This window comes from Haliotis rufescens, unplaced genomic scaffold, assembly GCF_023055435.1.
Source record: "Haliotis rufescens isolate VD_foot unplaced genomic scaffold, xgHalRufe1.0.p SCAF_14, whole genome shotgun sequence".
In the NCBI taxonomy this organism is placed as follows: domain Eukaryota; kingdom Metazoa; phylum Mollusca; class Gastropoda; order Lepetellida; family Haliotidae; genus Haliotis; species Haliotis rufescens.
The window spans coordinates 1,400,001-1,421,706 of record NW_025963824.1 but is presented as its reverse complement, the minus strand read 5'-3'; the positions used below and the strand labels follow the sequence as shown (position 1 = coordinate 1,421,706).

The 21,706-nt window shown below is 39.9% G+C and overlaps 2 protein-coding genes across 2 annotated transcripts in view; one reads left to right on the top strand and one right to left on the bottom strand.

The window, feature by feature from the left end:
• LOC125379322 (non-muscle caldesmon-like) overlaps positions 1–3,901 on the top strand; it is a 32,000-nt gene extending 28,099 nt beyond the window's left edge. Inside the window, exon 9 of the mRNA XM_048395626.1 lies at positions 335–3,901. Coding sequence (XP_048251583.1) covers positions 335–387 — 53 coding nt within the window. The 3' untranslated portion in view covers positions 388–3,901. The remainder of the gene's footprint in view (positions 1–334) is intronic.
• A 4,386-nt stretch (positions 3,902–8,287) lies between these two features.
• On the bottom strand, positions 8,288–14,922 carry LOC125379248 (excitatory amino acid transporter-like). Its single transcript, XM_048395500.1, has 6 exons — positions 14,749–14,922; positions 13,339–13,465; positions 12,851–13,081; positions 11,335–11,529; positions 8,866–9,000; positions 8,288–8,601 (listed from the first exon to the last, which is right to left on the bottom strand). Exons 1-6 carry the CDS (start codon positions 14,864–14,866, stop codon positions 8,472–8,474), a joined length of 936 nt encoding a protein of 311 aa, XP_048251457.1. The 5' UTR covers positions 14,867–14,922; the 3' UTR covers positions 8,288–8,471.
• Positions 14,923–21,706: the final 6,784 nt, after the last annotated feature.

Genomic DNA, 21,706 nt, shown 5'->3' with positions numbered 1-21,706 from the left:
TCAGTAACAACAGAAACAGGTAAGTAGTGATGCCAGTGTTTACAGATATGTTTTCTAGATACCTTTGGAACACTCAGTAACAACAGAAACAGGTAAGTATTGATGCCAGTATATACAGGTAGATGTGTTTTTTAGTTGACTTCGGAACACTGAATTCTAACACCTTCCGAACACTCAGTTTTAAAAATTATTGAAACCAGATTGATGCATGACACTGTCATGTTTCATCATGGAAACAGCTGTCCGAAATGGAGCATTATCATCACCAGTATGCCAACATTTGATTCTCTATGGTGCAAGATTCCTTCACTTTAACGACGTTGTTTTATTTAAGGCCTTGTGGAGAACATACAACAATTCTTAAATGGGCTGAAGAACTTGAAATAAACAGAAGAAGCAGTGCCTCAAACGACAACCTAAGGTTACAAAGAGGATTCTCCAGACAGACATCAGTAACAATACGTGTAGCTACCTTGATGCAAGGACTTGATATACAACAATGGACAGACGGGTTCAGAACATTTCAATCCATGTAACTTCAAAAGTCATTTTTAGAAAGGGATCATCGAATATGTTTTATACTTTTCAAAGTTCATGCTTCATTCGCGACATGTTTCAGAATCACTTCTACTTAGAAAGACAACCTTCCTGGAATGTTGTTTGGTCAGTCTCTTTAAAGTCTGTTGATTATCGCCATTACTGCAAATCTCGTTCAGGCGTCTGGGTTGCCTTGTGTTGAATCCAAATATGGTCATATTGTAAAAAGATAATGCCAACAGCTGGAATGTGCAAAAAGTGTCGTAATACTCGCTCACTCGCTTTTTCATTCTCAAATATATTTTTTCCTCAAACGAACAAGACTTTTGTATTATGGTTATTTCCTATTGTAAACATGCTCCTACAATTCATCAATAACTATTGCATTTGAGTAGCATCAATTCATAAGCTATTTGATGCCTAAGCTTATGAACTTCATCACAACTGCGAATGGCGGGTGCGAGCAGGTCCCCAGCAGCTGATGGCTGTCGTAAGAGGCGACTTGATGGATCGCGTGGTCAGACTGCGCTGACTATAACAGCCATACAGTCAGTAATACTCTTTGCGGGTTATATATCTTTGTAGTTGTAAGGTAACATTTTTGTTTCTCCTATCCTTTGTTGCAATCGACTGAGAATATATATTGTATATAGTTCCTCAGATTCTTCAGATTTAGATAACTTTTGAAAGAGTGAGAGAGTTGGGTTTAACGCCGCTTTTAACAGTATTCCAGTTATATTACAGCGTGTCAGCTTAATGTGGGAGGAAAGCCCGAAGTGATGCAGGTCTTAGACGTTTACCACTTCGGTGAAACCCACGAGTACGGGTATGGTGCTGCCAAACCTAGAAACATAATCGGGGCGAACCGGGATTCGAACCCACAATCATAGGTTTCTGGACTTTTGAAAGAGTAAACTCAAATGGTCCAACGTATTACGACACACCTTTGGTGATGAGCCCAGTTTTCAGGTTTACACTTCCGGGCGATAACTAAAAGATCCCTTCTTGTAAGGGGCGGTCGGGTAGCCTAGTGGTTAAAGCGTTCGGGCGTCAAGCCGAAGACCCGGGTTCGATTCCCGACATTGGTACAATGTGTGAAGCCCATTCAGACTACCACATCTTGTTTTTCCATAGGGAGGTAGGGCTTCCAGGATAGTATCTGGCAATATTATCAGGGCTGATTGCAACACGATATTGACTAAACCGCGTGAGGTGGCAACTTGGACATATAATCATCTGTAGTTTTAATTCTGCATATAAGTCGCAATTTCAAGGGTTGGTGAAACGTTCCGACGTGTTAGATAGGGAGAAATAACGTTTCAAGGTTTGACATTTGTAATGACATAATTATACTTTCCCGTAAAAGGTATAAAATATAGAGGATATTCCTTGTGTCGAGTGAAAGATCATGTTTCTCTCATTGAGTGTAGCCCTGTCACATATTCAGCCAGACAGTTTGGGTAACTGTGGGGTGCTTCTGTTTTAAACACCATCATATCTGTTGTAACGTTTTAGTGAGTTTAACGCCGCCTTTAACAGTATTCCAGTTAAATCACGGCGTGTCAGCTTAATGTGGGAGGAAAGCCCGAAGTGATGCAGGTCTCATACGTTTACCACTTCGGTGAAACCCACGAGCACGGGTATGGTGCTGACAAACCAAGAAACATAATCTTGGTTGTAACGTTTTTACCTAGACTGCAATATATTCCACATGCAGCTGTTAAGGCTGGTTCTGTATAGTCTATCATTATATTGACCAAAACATATTAAGCAGACGTTATATATTTTTTCACTCACTCACTCACTCACTCACTTGTATTTTACTCCACATATATTATACGTGCAGCTGTTGTCAGATTTATTCTGAAGAAACTGAGTAATTATATTTTGATCAATTGCATGCTATCCGGATGAAGAAGCTAAGTTTGCATATGTGTAGTAAATGAAACGCATGTAAAATCCCGCGGAACTGAGAACAGTCTGTTAAAGTAGGCTTCAGAAACAAATATGCAAGGATGACATACTAATTGACATAACTCACTTACACACATTGCGACATAGTGTAGTTCTGTTCAGGAGCACGTTTACAGAAATACGTGTGCAAGGATGACATACTGATTGACATAACTCACTTACACACATTGCGACATAGTGTAGTTCTGTTCAGGAGCACGTTTACAGAAATACGTGTGCAAGGATGACATACTGATTGACATAACTCACTTACACACATCGAGACATATTGTAGTTCTGTTCAGGAGCACGTTTACAGAAATACGTGTGCAAGGACGACATACTGATTGACATAACTCACTTACACAAATCGAGACATATTGTAGTTCTGTTCAGGAGCACGTTTACAGAAATACGTGTGCAAGGATGACATACTGATTGACATAACTCACTTACACAAATCGAGACATATTGTAGTTCTGTTCAGGAGCACGTTTACAGAAATACTTGTGCAAGGACGACATACTGATTGACATAACTCACTTACACACATCGAGACATAGTGTAGTTCTGTTCAGGAGCACGTTTACAGACATACGTGTGCAAGGACGACATACTGATTGACATAACTCACTTACACACATTACGACATAGTGTAGTTCTGTTCAGGAGCACGTTTACAGACATACGTGTGCAAGGACGACATACTGATTGACATAACTCACTTACACACATTGCGACATATTGTAGTTCTGTTCAGGAGCACGTTTACAGAAATACGTGTGCAAGGACGACATACTGATTGACATAACTCACTTACACACATTGCGACATATTGTAGTTCTGTTCAGGAGCACGTTTACAGAAATACATGTGCAAGGATGACATACTGATTGACATAACTCACTTACACACATCGAGACATAGTGTAGTTGTGTACTGACTGGATAAACCAACCAGAACAGGCAAATATTTATAACATTTTTTACCGATAAAAACATTTGGTTTAACGATTGAGCCATTGACATGTAAGTTGGGTGTATCAGCCAAAATATATATCTTCAAGTAAATTATGTTTTGCTCTTGTAATTAGTATTAACAACTATAGGTTCGTATATTCGCTATATATACTCAACAATGTTTTATTCCCTTAAAGCGGTCACAATTGCGTAAATAAGGGTTATATTTTGTGATAACATATTTTGACAAGGACCCTTTTAAGTTTATTTTCTGAAGATGATGTTTTGGTACTAGGAGAAGGCATTAATACCCTGCCGATATATGTAATGGCACCACAAATTAAATGCACAAATTCAGTTGTCCATGACAGGTATCTGGAGCGATATTACCAACATCCTAAACTATGTTTCTTATTGGTTTCCATTTGTGAATAAACTTTATCATTTTGTTATTGTTTTGTGTATTACATATCTTACTTTTCAAGATCTCAGATGCTGTACTAACTCAAGAGAAAGGCCACTAGGGTACCTTACGTGCTAACAGCCTGTTAACCTTTGACATGGAAATGTGCAATGTTTCTGGGGAAGCAAGAAATATTTAAAATAATATTTTGTTAAAGAACTCCGTATTAATACGGATGCTTTAAGGTTTAATATTTCAGCTCGTATATGAACATTGTGCTTATGTCGGGTACTACCGGTAGATCATGGTACGCTTATCCTCTTCGCGAACTTCCATATTACTTATTTCTCGAATTTGCCTTTTACGTCTGATGGAATCTTTTTCGGAAAACCGAGGCAAATTATTCTGGCATTGATGAATTTGACAGTTACGTCAAGGGTCAAAGTCATCATCTTGGTCTTAGACTGACGTTCGTTTTAACATGACTCAAATACCTTGAGAGAAATAACTAAAAGTTTCCAAAATTGTAAGAGGTATTTGTTTCTAGAATAGTTGTATGATAATAATGAACGAATTTGGAACACATTGGTGACTCTTCCTTGCACAACATCGAGTGGGGTTCGGTCAGTCATAGTGAAGTCACCCCACACCATAACCAATCCACCACGAGTAACAACTCCCGACGATGTGTACACCATTGACGTCAGTTGAAAATACGACAACTTTTCATGGGCGGCACAACACGTCTCCGTCGAGTGTAACGATTAGCTGCATATGGAAGACGAAACTCGTGCTCCAGTAGCCTGATGAAACTTTACAGTACTTTGATTCGCCCTCTGAGCTCGATTCCGTAGATCCTGGTTTGGATCAACAGATCTCGTACTCTTGTCGTTGACCTGTCACGCCCTGAATGGGACGGATCATCAACGTTTTGAGGTTGGTACCTGGTCCATAGGCACAGACTGTGGGAATGTTAAGGTATTGGCCACATCACGACGATGTTCCAGCATATCAATAGTCCAAAGACACACCGCGATTTGCAGAGGCAAATAAATGGTCTTAATAGAGGTCTAACATTTCACACAAAAATTGCTCAGTAAATGTCACGTTATTGTTATTGTATGGCTTAATCGACTGGCAGTTAAGAAGATATTTAGCGTATGGGTAGACATTCCTAGTTTGTGTCTGAAACCTAACCTTGGCCACACACCCAACTTTGCTAGCATCCACCATAAGAGGTATCAACGCCATCTGGCCACACACCCAACTTTCCTAGAATCCACCTGAGGTATCAACGCCATCTGGCCACACATCCAACTTTCCTAGCATCCACCATAAGAGGTATCAACGCCATCTGGCCACACACCCAACTTTGCTAGCATCCACCTGAGGTATCAACGCCATCTGGCCACACACCCAACTTTCCTAGCATCCACCTGAGGTATCAACGCCATCTGGCCACACACCCAACTTTCCTAGCATCCACCATAAGAGGTATCAACGCCATCTGGCCACACACCCAACTTTCCTAGAATCCACCTGAGGTATCAACGCCATCTGGCCACACACCCAACTTTCCTAGCATCCACCATAAGAGGTATCAACGCCATCTGGCCACACACCCAACTTTGCTAGCATCCACCTGAGGTATCAACGCCATCTGGCCACACACCCAACTTTCCTAGAATCCACCTGAGGTATCAACGCCATCTGGCCACACACCCAACTTTCCTAGCATCCACCATAAGAGGTATCAACGCCATCTGGCCACACACCCAACTTTGCTAGCATCCACCTGAGGTATCAACGCCATCTGGCCACACACCCAACTTTCCTAGCATCCACCTGAGGTATCAACGCCATCTGGCCACACACCCAACTTTCCTAGAATCCACCTGAGGTATCAACGCCATCTGGCCACACACCCAACTTTCCTAGCATCCACCTGAGGTATCAACGCCATCTGGCCACACACCCAACTTTCCTAGCATCCACCTGAGGTATCAACGCCATCTGGCCACACACCCAACTTTCCTAGCATCCACCTGAGGTATCAACGCCATCTGGCCACACACCCAACTTTCCTAGCATCCACCATAAGAGGTATCAACGCCATCTGGCCACACACCCAACTTTCCTAGCATCCACCTGAGGTTTCAACGCACTTCCCTTGTCTTGAGTGTAGATTGCTTCAACTTTCTCCTGGAACGGAACAAGACATCCAACTTGGATTTGCTGCTGGTAAGTTTAACGCGAGGGGTCGAGGTTTATTCCTTGGTTTCTTCGTAAGTAATCGGCGAACTTGATCTGTCAATACTTTATCTTATTTTAGAGCATCGTCGATGTGAAGGTTACTTTTCATAATCTTTCCTATCAACTAACAGTCAACCGAGGTTTCCTTCTCTTAACCGGATCGGGTGGTCATGCTTGCTACCTTGGTTGACACATGTCCTTCTAGCCCATATGGGTAGATCGATGCTCATGTTAATAATCACTGGAGTAGTTAACAATTGCATTTTAAGTAATCTACGCAATAAATTGCAAAGAACAACGAAATACGAAGCAAGGTTTATTACACGATAAAACAATATGTTGTGATGGCTTCATTTATGGAGACTCGAACATGCACTCACAACATTCTGATGTCGTAAATGGGACGACGGTATTGTGAAGAGGGAAGTGTCTAGTGAGTTGTTTCCCATGGATGAAGCTGGGTAACGAAGATTAATGCAATGGCCGAACGATCGCATCCAAAAGTAGAAGAGATATGGTAATCGGTATTGGGAGAAAAGGGACAGATCGACATTAAACTTTAAACCTATGCTCATAAAATGGACTTGTCCGACATTTTCGAGGCCGGATTGTTTTTATTTCAGAGAGCCATCATTATTTAAATACATGTGTTGGTAAACATTTCTCTTTAAATCGTTAACATTTTTTTAACATACTTATAGGGCAAATAAAGTCAACAAAGCAACTTTGCAGATTTTGATACTTTAGGGCATACTTAATCACAAATGCTGGATGCAGTGTAAAACAGACGATAAAACACAACATGCGAAATCGTCCTCCAAACGAAAAATCTCGCCACTGCGATAATTTCCTTTACTGGGATTGAAATGTTAAGGCTATTTCACCGATGATGATGATCAGGCCAATGCCCAGTCTGCCACATTCTTCCTGGGACTATTCAATACACTATACCATTTTTCTGCCTGCACATCTACTTGATTACCGCATCCACCAACTTATGTCACATTAATCCCTGAGAGAAATTTATTGTGTGGAATAGGGCCGAGGTCAGCTAATAGTTTATTACTAAACAGTAATAAAACGCTAGTCCTCAATTGCTATTTTAATTGTTGACAATGTCAAGATCGAAGGTCGTTTCACACATTCAACCTTGTATGCAATCTTGTGATTTTTTAAGGTAGTAGAAACAGTATATGTATAACGGCTAAACTCACAAACTAGACACATGTGCCATTGAAAACAGTTATCAACGCTGCGCCAGTAGCTTTAGGCCACGACCCAAGATAGGCTTATTTCGGAAGCTGATATTCGCAAAACAAATCATGTTGTCACTTTACTTGCCTTTAAAGAGTCTTTTCATAATGTTGATATATAATATCAGGAATGAAGGACGAGTGGGAGTTGTTAATCATAGTTTATTCTCTCCACAGTGTTTTATTGTACTTTAAACAAACTATATATTGTTACTTGTCAATATCCTAATTGAAACAATATATTAACCCAGATATCCATACGTAAAATAATTTAGTTTGACACCAACAAATATCCAACAAATAGTATGCAATCAACGATTGTATTACAAAATTTGCTAAGTTTACAAATCAATACAAATTACTGCACAACAATTTACAACGAGAGTCCACAAGAGAGAGGTAGTACAATTTGCAATGACAATGCCAATGACAAGAATAATAATCACCTCACCTCGACAGTGGTCAAGCTACCGAGATGGGACTAGGCTTTGAATCCAGTGTGAAATGTGATCTTCACAAAAAAGGCTGGTCTTGATGTAAAGTCAGATCAAATGTAAGAAATGAGACATGGACGCGACCGCTAAACTTATAACTTCTTCAAACACTTTCTATACAGTGCCAGGCCAGTCCAGTGTCACTTGAACATCACAGAATATTCCAGAGGTTTCTATGACGCTTGACCTACATCCATACTATTCCGGGAGTTTACATCTAATTCGAGAATCTATATATAATAACTTCCTCACCACCGAAAACATTAAATAGTACTACATTCATGACAACTAAGTATTGTCCAAATACAATGCAATAAACTTCTATTGAATCTCAACAGAAACAAAGTAATTAAAGTAAACAATAAATTAAACTACCGATCCCCAGAATATAAAAAAATATATTTATTTATATAGTTCAAAGTCAAAAGAGGTTTTTTTATTGATCAGTATTATCTTATCGCGACTGAGACAAAAGGAACAAATTCATTCAGTTGAGGTCAAATGAAGATATTTGATCATATGATAGCCTAGTGGCTTAGTGTCATGTTTATTCAACTGTGTAAAAACACAAACTTCAGAAGACGAGTTCCGCAATATGCAGGCAGATGCTTTGTTTCTCTTAAACCATGTCATTCTCCAGCATCGGTTGAGCCGGTGATGGGTCACGTGGGGGAAGATTGGTGTAACGGGAGACAACTCCTACCACTAGGCAATCACTGGCCACATTCACTGTGGTGGAAAAGCGATCCCTGAAAAATATTAAATATATTTGGAACTTGGTATTTTGTCAAAGGCAACTATAGAGGTTACACTTATGAATACAGGCTTGATTTGAAGTGTTGTATTTGTTAATATCGACTGATGGGAAGACATTTGTGACATTCTGCCGTCAAACTCCATGATAATACTCGTTCTGGTGAAAAAAAGATGTATGTGTTCTACTTTTGAATATAATCGTTAAACATACTTTGAACAGACAATTTAGTCGAAAATATTTGAAACAATCTAATTACAACAGCCAGTCAATGGTGACCAACAAGGCGAGTCCTCGATCCGGGAGACCGACCGTCTGTAGCACAAGCATGAGCATTGCAAAACCAACCCCAGGGACACTCGCAATTCCAATACTGCTCAGGAAGGCTGTTGAACTGGAAAAAAATATTGTTTTATCAATTGGATGTTAAAGTTTTAAAAACGGACTTTAAACATACGAATAGTCAGCTTTTCATTTCATACGACCAACAGTTGAGCGAGCTTGTGTCGCGGTGATTGTCCGTTTAATCGTCAACATTTATCTGATCTATGTGAGTGAGTGAGTTGGGTTTAACGCCGCTTTTAACCTTACTCCAGTCATATCACGGCGTGTCGGCTTAATGTGGGAGGAAAGCCCGAAGTGATGCAGGTATCGGTTGTTTACCACTTCGGCGAAACCCACAAGCATGGGTATGGTGCTGACAAACCAAGAAACATAATTGTGGCGAACCGGTATTCGAACCCACAATAATGAGTTTTTGCGTGCCCAATGGACGCAACTCTGCAAAGATACAGCAAAGCACCTTAGACGACTTGGCCACCCGTGCAGTATGTTATAGAAACCTGTCGAATGTTCCTGTGCCGCTAGACTGGTGAGGGCACTGTGTAGGCATTTCCAGTAGCTTTTTGCCCGTGCCCCCCTATCTGATCGAAACTCCGAGAATGACACTATGGAGTTGAACCTTTGTATGAATGATCCCTGCTGTGCTCATAACCAACCCTTCATTACTATTTTCTACATGCACGATAATGACATTTATTACGCAGGTAAGTGGTTTTCTGTATAAGACATGATACTTGTATACACTCAATTATATATAAGACCTTATACTTTCAGGTTTCTCTATATATCTCCTCTGAATTCCGACACTATCGGGGCATATTGTGAATAACGTATTTTCCACACAACTCCGCTATTACTGCGTGTGTTATCATGGAATGTGATATGCAATAAGTACGTGGATTACACTACGATATGTTATCCTTCAGACATTTGTTTTGTACCTTAACATACCAACCGTTTTTAATGCTATTGTTTTGTTACATCTCCTCACAATCCATATGTCATAGGGACTTGATACTTTGAGTGAAGAATCCTAGTTTGACGTCTTCCTAAACATGACCATGGTGGCCTAAACATTATGGCGGAGTAGGTGAGGTGAAATGGGGTTTAACGTCGCGTCCAAGATTATTGCACTTTTATAGCGACGTGCATGTGAGTGTGTGTTTGTGTTTGGCTGCTTGTACTAGTCCGGACTGTTGCCGATTTATAGTGCTAGCACACTGAGATACCATGCCGCAGTTTCGCTCTCTGGGCGGAGGGGGTCCTATGGTGGAGTAGAAATTGAGAATTGTTCAACATTTGTGAAACAAACATATCTTAAACTGGCCTGCACACTATCATGCGTTACCACCTTTTCACCGAGAGCTGCCCATACATCATTGATCAGTAACAATAAGAAGGTTTTCACATTATAGACTTGCATAATATACCAACGAAAAATGTAGCAATGTTTTATATAAAGTTCGATACAAAGCAACAATATTCTGTTGGTGCATATATGGAATCGATACCAAACTGCCACATTGACAGTTCGGAAACTTCTTGGGTTGTGACAAATTAGTAAGAGGTTGCTTCAATTCACGCCATCCACGTGTTAACCTGACGTTACCTTATTGTGATGACATCCCCCAAAGACAGATTGATTCCATTGTACTGAGCTATGATTTCATACGATATGATTGCTTCAATTCACGCCATCCACGTGTTAACGTGACGTTACCTTATTGTGATGACATCCCCCAAAGACAGAGGGATTCCATTGTACTGCGCTATGATTTCATACGATATGATTGCTTCAATTCACGCCATCCACGTGTTAACGTGACGTTACCTTATTGTGATGACATCCCCCAAAGACAGATTGATTCCATTGTACTGAGCTATGATTTCATACGATATGATTGCTTCAATTCACGCCATCCACGTGTTAACGTGACGTTACCTTATTGTGATGACATCCCCCAAAGACAGATTGATTCCATTGTACTGCGCTATGATTTCATACGATATGATTGCTTCAATTCACGCCATCCACGTGTTAACGTGACGTTACCTTATTGTGATGACATCCCCCAAAGACAGATTGATTCCATTGTACTGCGCTATGATTTCATACGATATGATTGCTTCAATTCACGCCATCCACGTGTTAACGTGACGTTACCTTATTGTGATGACATCCCCCAAAGACAGATTGATTCCATTGTACTGAGCTATGATTTCATACGATATGATTGCTTCAATTCACGCCATCCACGTGTTAACGTGACGTTACCTTATTGTGATGACATCCCCCAAAGACAGATTGATTCCATTGTACTGAGCTATGATTTCATACGATATGATTGCTTCAATTCACGCCATCCACGTGTTAACGTGACGTTACCTTATTGTGATGACATCCCCCAAAGACAGATTGATTCCATTGTACTGAGCTATGAACACAGGGGCGATGACAGCGTATATAGCAGCGCCGTCCATGTTGACAGTCGCACCCACTGGGAGGATGACTCGGGAGATCCTTCTGTCTATGTGCAGCCTCTCCTCTACACACTGCATTGTCACCGGCAGTGTCGCAGCGCTGGGAACAAACACAACCGTGAAGTCACACATTGGTTTTGGTATAGATCTGTTCGTATTACATTACCAAGCTGATTATGACCACAGGTTGTGGTGAAATACTACAGATTCTTTCCAGATTTCGATTCATATACAGGGTCCCAAAGTGGGAAAATTGTTCACAATATATATATTTTGACAATGTAGACAAAGTTCACAGCTTCTGCAGTGGAAGGTAACAGATGCCCACATGAAAGAAGTAACGTTGTACTGAATGAATGACTTTATTTCTGAAGGGGGCCACCGGCCCATTATACATTGTTCATTAATCGGTATCCATTGTAACGAGGGAGCGCCGGATGATAACGGAGTATATAAAACTACCAATGGTCAAAAAATAGAGCAGATCATACTAAAAAGATAATTTCTTGTCCACAGGGGTTTGCACCAACCGATTACTTTATATGAAATTGTTTACAGTGCATAAATAAACAATGAAGCTTTGAAAAGTATCAGTACTTATTTACAAAAGAGTTTGTCACAGTAGAAAAGTACATACATTCTGTTTACAGCGTATATATGAGCAATAAAGTTTGAAAAGTAGAGCAGAAAAGTAAATCCTACAAGAAGCATCGGTTCTTGTTTACAAAGCGTCTATTTCACCCGACCACTGGGGACTGAATTATTGAAAGCCATTATTTAATATGTAGTGACGTTGTACTCGTACATAGCAACAACCCGTACGCCATGTCCGTGTGACCCGTCCACTCCGACTCTGGTGAGTAGGGTTCGAATCGGCCGCCTCTTTCACGCGAGGTGTCTGTGTTGATTCCCATTGCTTTTCAAACACTTCAGATCTTGTATGCAGGTTTGTGTTAGAAAGAAATGTGATTTTTGTTTCAAAGCTGAGAAAACAATGTGTCCAGGATTTCTTAACTCTTCTCCATGAAACATAATATACTGTCAGCGCCATTCACATTTTAGAGAAACACCTAAAAAATAAAAACAGTCGAAAATCCCCTCAAACATACATTTGGCGTTTGACGTTACCTAAGAGAGAACTTTCAAGACCGAAAATCCACAGCATCTTTCAAAACAGAAAATTCAGGAAAAGAGTGTGTCAAAATGGTATCTAATAAACCTACTGAAAAGACAAGTATCCTCTTGATTCAGTCTGATTTTACATGGAAAAATATCACTTCACCATCCTATTTCCTGGTAGGACAGAATGGGCAGAAACATATGTTTGATGTTTTAACGAATTAAATGTTCTTGCTGCATTTATTAACGTGAGGGAAATGTATTGAACAGGGATGATGAGATGGAACTTGGGAAATGTTTACCTGGAGCATGTGGCAAAGGCTGTCAGGAGGGCTGGTAGTGACTTGATGTATACGGTGTAGGGATTTTGTCTGGTCAGGACGAAGTGCAAGGCTGGGAGGATCACCAGTGAGTGGACTGCCAGTCCGGCCAACTCAGTGGCAATGTAGATGGATATTGTTTGTCCAGTCTCCATAATGTCAGATAACATCATCTGGCCCATGATGAGTGACATTATTCCAAGTGGAGAGAACCTGGATAATTGATTTTGATTGACATGATCATAAATAGTATCAATGTAGAACGTTTGAATAATTGCTTGGATTGCTTGAAACATCTAACATAGAGTTGCAAGTCTGCAGGTGTTCTTGTTATGACAATATTTTTATATGAATGGCGAGGGTTCTATTTTGGAGTAATTAGGTTTTAAACTTTGACAAAAGTGTTGATTAATCAGAAGCAAATGCATTCAATTATTAACCCCCAAACAACTTTAAAAAGTCGTACTTACCACATCACAAGTTTAATCATTTTGAGGGTGACAATGTTGATGCCTGTGAAGAATTGTGTCACGGCTGATCCTCGGTGACCTAACTGGCTCAGCATCACTCCAAACACTATGCAGTACGTAAGTACACCTGTCGTGAAAGAGTCAAGACGTGACAGACATCACAATACACAGAGGGCACTTGGTGCCATAATAATAGCATCCTAAGCCAAGAAACCATGCCTGCCAAATATTCCATATTGAAGGTTTGATGACAACTGATCCTCAAAGCAGGAATGTGAAAGTGTAATCCTAAACCAGAACATTTATTGGGCCCAGATATCATTGCCCTTATTTATCAGGTCTCGTCAAAAACTTCAAAGCATAAACCAGATATCATTGCCATTATTTATCAAGTCTCGTCAAATACGAGGGCTGGTCAAAAACTTCAAAGCCTGACTAACTTTTAACAATGGGCCACAACAAAGTAAATGTAGAACATTGTTTGCATAGATCATTGCAAGTGTATCTGGTATTTTGAGGCTATTTGTGTATAGTGACAGACAGTTGGATGTGATTGGGGTCCAAATGGACATAGAAATGAAAAAATAGGAATGCCAATCAGTCATCAAGGTACTCCCCAAGAAATTCATGAACGCATATCACAAGTGTATGAGGATAAGTAATCTAGCTAGTCCACTGTTTAGCATTGGGAAGCTATGTTTAAGAGAGAACAAGCATATGATGATGACGACACTAGGTCTGGACGTCCCTCAACTTTCATCATACTTTTAGATAGACTTATTACCATTGCTGAACTTTAGGAAGACACAGGCCTAAGCTACGGATCCATTGAAGCTATTATTCATGCACAATGTACAGATGATGAAGATATCTGCTCATGACAATGCCCCTCCTAATACCTCTCGACGTGCAAAGGCTTCTGTGCGACAATGTACGTTTTTAGAGCTTCCTCACCCTCCATACTCGCCAGACCTGGCACCAAGTGATTTCCACCTGTTTCCTAAACTAAAAGACCACCACTATGACGACAACGGTGACCTCTTAACTGCTGTGAATTGTATTGCCGGGTGGCATCAGAAACCTTCTTTCTGACTTTAATTGAAAAGCTTCACTATTGATATTAGAAGTGTATTGGAGAGCAGGGACATTATGTTGATAAAAAAAAATTAAAAACACTTTCACAATTGTTGGTTTTGTTTGTAAGGCTCAGAACGTTTTGACCAGCCGACGTATGGTCAGATTTTGGCAGTGACATTCATTTTGACCTCATGTCCGGATTGCCTTTGCCATTAACGCCATAGATAATGTTATTCCTGCAAAACTGGAGGCACGTGAAAGCTGACAAATTGACAAATTATGTACAATTTACTGTAAAGAAACGTTGGTAACAAACTGTATAATTAACAGCACCTAAGATGTTCGTGCCATCAACCATTACTGTTTTCTTTGCGACAATCGAACTGTTGGTGCCGTTGACTTCCATCGAAGAATCCTCCTTCATGTAACTGGAGCTGCCACCAGATTCCATTCTTTCTTCCTTAACCAACACAGTGCTGGCATGTTCAATTGTGGCAGCGACTATGTTGTCTGGTACAATGTTCCTGGTTAAAACATACGACTGACTATTTTATATTGGTGAGGTGAGGTGAAATTGGGTTTAACGTCGCGTCCAAGATTATTGCACTTATATAGCGACGTGCATGCACGTGTGTGTGTGTGGCTGCTTGTACTAGTCCGGACTGATGCCGATTTATAGTGCTAGCCCACTGAGACACCATTCCGCAGTTTAACATGAATACCCCACTCAGACACAGTATACTGACTCCGAGCCGACCAGTCCTTGTTGTAGGCCCTTAATGTCGAGCGCCAGACAGGGTAACAACAAGTACCATCTTTTAACGTCTTTTGGTATGACCTTCCGCTCTCCGGGCGGACGCTCTACCACTAGACCACGGAGGCGGTCATTTTATATTGGTGATACCAGTGATACACGGAGGTGCTGAGGGAAAGGTTGTATTCAGTTAATTAAGAAAGACTGACAAACCAAAAGGATAAGAGGCTTTCATCACAACTTCTGACTTACAACTAAAACATGCCTAAAATTAATGATATAATGTGATTGACATGTATATATTTCTGTTATATAGTTATATTTTGAAATGCCCACCTTAATAGATCGAAAACAACATCTTTTGCTGATGCCATGGCATCATTTTGTGACAAACGATTTGTTGATGACTTCGAGTATTTTCCAGGCTGGATGATCAAGACCGATGTTAAACCAATCAGCGTTGCAACAAGAGAGGTACATGCAGTGTATACCATCGACAGTGCACATATTCTTCCTGCACACGATCCTGTGATGTTTCCCAGACCTTAACAAACAGATCCCATTAGTTTTATTAGATTGGATGTTAAATCTCACAATTCCACTTTGAGCTGAGAATCGACGGATGTAAAAATAACTGTATTTATCAACGTCAGATTATTGTATGTTCCTGAGACACAGCTCCGTAGGGTTAATATTATGTATACCCATGTAGCATCGTTGGAGAAGCTTTAGAACTGGATGTAAAAATGACCATCGATGGATAGAATAATAAGATAGCTGGTACTTTGCAACAAAGAAAACACTGCATTTTCTGATTTTTTCCTATCTAAATATGTTGTAATGGACAGAACTCATAATTGGTTGTACTTCTTAAAAATATTCAAATAAACTTAAGTGAGCTGCCTTCTAGCAATTGGATCACATGTTTTTGTAAAACTCATTATGGAAGATGAACCTGTTAAATATCTCTAGAATGGATTATGTAAGAGTGCGATGGTGCCATTTGGAAAGAAGGAGACATACTAGTAATTGTAATCAACAACCCAATGTCTGTCTGCCCTACATGAAACGTTTGTTGTTCCTGCTGACAAGGAACTGACATAACATCACAAATATAAGTGAGCATCCCTACTTTGCTTGTTAGATCCATATTATGTTTGGAAAACATCACAATCACTTGAAAACACAGGTCCACGTTCACTTAAAAATCAGGTGAATACAGGGTACAATTCCATAAGGAATTCCATCAGACAGTAATATTTACACTGATGTATCGAATTTGGGAAGTCCACCTGATGTTTGGAATGTTTCACTAAGGCATTGAATTTAGACCACGGTTAGAAATAAGTAGGTAAAAATAAGCAACAAAAGTCGTTTCAAACCTAATGACCATTATCTACCCCCTTTTATGGGCGGTCGGATAGCCTTGTGGTTAAAGCGTTCGCTCGTCACGCCGAAGACCCGGGTTTGATTCCCGAAATGGGTACAATGTGTGAAGCCCATTTCTGGTGTCCCCCGCTGTAAAAAGTGCTGGAATATTGCTGAAAGCGGCGTAAAACTGTACTCACTTACACCCTTTATTTGTCCAGGCCTTCCTGCATCCTCAGACATGTTGCAATGTTGAAATCAGTTGATCACAACTCAAACACTAACTAAGTATAATGTTGTACATTTACCTGTAATGATGCTAGATACGATCAGTGGCAGCACCAGCATCTTCAACATACACAGGAAGAGCTCTCCTGGAAACTGTACAAGCTGCACGGTGTCTGAGGATGGACCGAACAGTCGACACACAATCCCAGCAACCAATCCCAGGACGATAGCCAGAATGGTGAAGATGAGAAGAAGATTGTGTTGGAGAAACTCAGACACCTTCATCTGTGGTTTGACGCAAGTTTTATTGAATAAAAGAGGCAAATAAAGTCACTGTACGATTTCGACTACAGCATGTTGCCTCTCTGAATCCTCAAATCATGGGTTAAGAATCCCAGATTCGATGCTATGACTGCTTATTTGCATCACGCCAGTGTTGGTGGATGTGAAAACAGTGGAATGTGTGAGCTTTGGATGATTGAAAACTGGGTTCACTCACATACACACGGAAACTGTGATTAACGACATTATTTCGAAGTATATTGCATACATGAAATCGAAGTTGGGCAAGTATGCCACCACAACGAAAATATCGAAAGAAATTGTATATGAAAATGAATAGTCCCTTGTTTGAGAACATATGTAGTCACAAATAATAGTACGAAGTATTGCATATATGAAGACTGGCCCTCGATACGATTACTTAAAATTATCACACACTATCAATGATATCAGCCGATTTGCATGTGGTATAGGGCCAACATTGATCACAGGGGCTACTCCAGGGCCCTATTACACCCCTCCAGGGTTTGCTTGAAAGGGCAATCGATATCAAACTGGGGAGTAAGACTTTGGAGTTACGTCCCTTAGTGTGACGTATGCTGGGCCAGCTTTCCCGTGACAGTGTCTTCCAAACAAGACATGTATTATATTCACTTGCAAATATATACCATTTGCAATTTGAAATTATGGCAAATGATACAAATGTTATTGTTATAGCCAGTGTTCACATCATACCCCATACCACCCTCTGGGCATTGGCTAATGAGATCTCAGATTGATTTGGGGTTGATAATGACCTCTAAATATTCCACCTTACATAACACTGTACTCTGTACAATCAGCAGGCGGCAATCTTTAACACTGCATAGAACCAATTCTACTTCACAGCATGTATTTTCCGGCTACATTGGCTATGTACCTTCCAATGTTTGGCCAGTCGGTCCGAGTCTTTTAATGGGTTTAAAACATGAGATCTACAGTCAGTAAACAGATCATGAGGATCCTTGAAGACTTACCTTGTGGGTGAAAAAACGAACACCAATTGTCTGGTTTATAGAATACTGTGTCTGGAGTATATATATGCGAGGCGCTTTATTATGCATTCATAGCTTCATATGCATAATTATGTTCGCCTGACACGCAGACATAATTTCATGAATAGATTAAATAAAAAGGGGTCTTTTCTTTTATCATGAGTGTACACAGTGCAGGTCTAGCATGCATTGATTCAATTTGGGAATCGGCTCGTAACTATTGAGCAGAGGTGAACCAGACACCGCTATGCACAGAACTAAGTTGTGAGATCAGTAAATGACCACACAAAACAATGAATAATCAATACATGGTGGTTCAGGTTTACCATACTATGTGTCAGATAAGTGCCTGCAGCAACAACGAACAAGCCTTAGGATGAATGTCATCTCACAGAATAATCAATACATCGTGGTTCAGGTTTACCATACTATGTGTCAGATAAGTGCCTGCAGCAACAACGAACAAGCCTTAGGATGAATGTCATCTCACAGAATAATCAATACATCGTGGTTCAGGTTTACCATACTATGTGTCAGATAAGTGCCTGCAGCAACAACGAACAAGCCTTAGGATGAATGTCAGCCCGCAGAATATTCTCACTCTTGAATCTTCTGAAAGTGGCCTTCTCTTCTCTAGAATCCACAATATTTGGACCGGGGCGGTACTGACATAATAGTATAAGTGCCTTCTCATTGATATGATGTTGATGATCACATAGATATCTATATGTTGTCATGATGTTGATGATCACATAAGTATCTACATGTTGTCATGATGTTGATGATCACATAGGTATCTATATGTTGTCATGATGTTGATGATCACATAAGTATCTATATGTTGTCATGATGTTGATGATCACATAGGTATCTATATGTTGTCATGATGTTGATGATCACATAAGTATCTATATGTTGTCATGATGTTGATGATCACATAGGTATCTATATGTTGTCATGATGTTGATGATCACATAGGTATCTATATGTTGTCATGATGTTGATGATCACATAGGTATCTATATGTTGTCATGATGTTGATGATCACATAGGTATCTATATGTTGTCATGATGTTGATGATCACATAGGTATCTATATGTTGTCATGATGTTGATGATCACATAGGTATCTATATGTTGTCATGGTGTTGATGATCACATAGGTATCTATATGTTGTCATGATGTTGATGATCACATAGGTATCTATATGTTGTCATGGTGTTGATGATCACATAGGTATCTATATGTTGTCATGATGTTGATGATCACATAGGTATCTATATGTTGTCATGGTGTTGATGATCACATAGGTATCTATATGTTGTCATGATGTTGATGATCACATAGGTATCTATATGTTGTCATGATGTTGATGATCACATAAGTATCTATATGTTGTCATGATGTTGATGATCACATAAGTATCTATATGTTGTCATGATGTTGATGATCACATAAGTATCTATATGTTGTCATGATGTTGATGATCACATAGGTATCTATATGTTGTCATGATGTTGATGATCACATAGGTATATATATGTTGTCATGATGTTGATGATCACATAAGTATCTATATGTTGTCATGATGTTGATGATCACATAAGTATCTATATGTTGTCATGATGTTGATGATCACATAGGTATCTATATGTTGTCATGATGTTGATGATCACATAAGTATCTATATGTTGTCATGATGTTGATGATCACATAAGTATCTATATGTTGTCATGGTAACCCTATATGTGTGTACAGTAACAACATTCAATAGAAGAAAGGAATGTTTTTGTTTGTTTGTTTGTTTGTTGTCTTACGCTGCACTCAGCAATATTCCAGCTGTATGACGGTGGTCTGTAAATAATCGAGTCTGGACCAGACAATCCAGTGATTGACATCATGAGCATCGATCCACGCAATTGAGATACGATGACATGTATCAACCAAGACAGCGAGCCTGACCACCCGATCCCGTAAGACGCCTTTTACGGCAAGCATGGGTTGCTGAAGACCTATTCTACCCCGGATCTTCACAGAAAGAAATGTGACTTGATGATGCATTTGCCGCGTATGTCATTTGACTTTATCATATTAGCATAGCGAAGCAATTTCTTGTACGATATATATGTATGCTTAATGGCAGTTGCATGTTAGTGTAGTAGAGAAGAGCATTCTGGGGCGTCATCAAGGTCGGTGGTCACATTTTCAGGATGTGATGCAGTCACGTATTGATAGGTGTACTTTTGAAAATGTGTTATTCAAAGTTGAACCTTGAAGGAGTATAACTGGTTCATGGAGCAGTAAAGTTACTGTGATAAGGCATCGAACTCGAATGACAAACTGGTGCTTTGACACTTCTAACGCTGATAAATATACGTTATGTTATATTTACTATGTATAATCCCGTTTCGCCCCGATTATGTTTCTAGGTTTGTCACTACCATACCCGTGCCCGTGGGTTTCACCGAAGTGGTAAACGTCTGAGACCTGCATCACTTCGGGCTTTCCTCCCACATGAAGCTGACACGCCTTGATATAACTGGAATACTGTTAAAAGCGGCGTTAAACCCAACTCACTCACTCACTCACTCACTGTGTTTAATATTTCTTATTTTCGTTTCTTTTCAGTGAGTAAAATACACATCTGTGCTGAAAAAAATATATCATGTCCATTAAATGTTATAATGTTTTTAGACCTGTATGATCTGTGAATATGAGCGTTAATATAATTACTTTTTTTAATTATCTAAAAAATGTTCTTTGTGGACTACATTTGCGTTTATAACATTACAGTGTTGTTTTTTTATGAATAAATATGTTTCAGGACAGTAATCATACTTGACTGGTATTAGATATTTAGTTTACTTGCAGGCTGAGTGGATCAGCTGGATCAGTAATCAATGCTATCAATGTAGCAGTGCGATTGACGACATGCATGATACCCCAATTTGAAAAATATAGTAACAAATATCTAGTGTTTTGTGAATTGAAGTTTATAAATAATGCAGTAATGTACCAAATATAAACTAAGTTTGTCTCCATATGAAATATTACAGTCTATTTCATAGAATTGTGTGCATTGTCTGAAATTGTGCATAGTGCCATGCTTTGTATTTCATTGGTGTGTAGTGCAGAGGAAAGCACTCGAGTTCGATTCAACTCGTCAACTCGTCACTTTCCGTCATGCAATACCAAGGTAGGTCAGAAATGCGAAATCCAAACAACTTTTTTGCAGCAGATCTGGCGTTCCTTATGTGACAGGATATTGTAGAATTCTTGGAAGTAGTACTGGCAGGATAGGGTTGGTCGTAGTAGAGGACCAGGAAGCCTTAGACTATGCTACAGCGGCTACGAGGAAGTGGAAGTAGTACTGGCAGGATAGGGTTGGTCGTAGTAGAGGACGAGGAAGCCTTAGACCATGCTACTGAGGCTACGAGGAGGCGCCAACGTTAGAATCATATACCATTTAGCAAATGAAAGTGACTTGGCGAGGAGGGTCTAAAGCAGTTCCTTCTTGTAAAACCATTCGAGGTGAGGTGAGGTGAGGTGAGGTGAGGTGAGGTGAGGTGAGGTGAGGTGAGGTAAAGACCTGCATGGTGTGACTACGGCTGGTAGTATTAACCT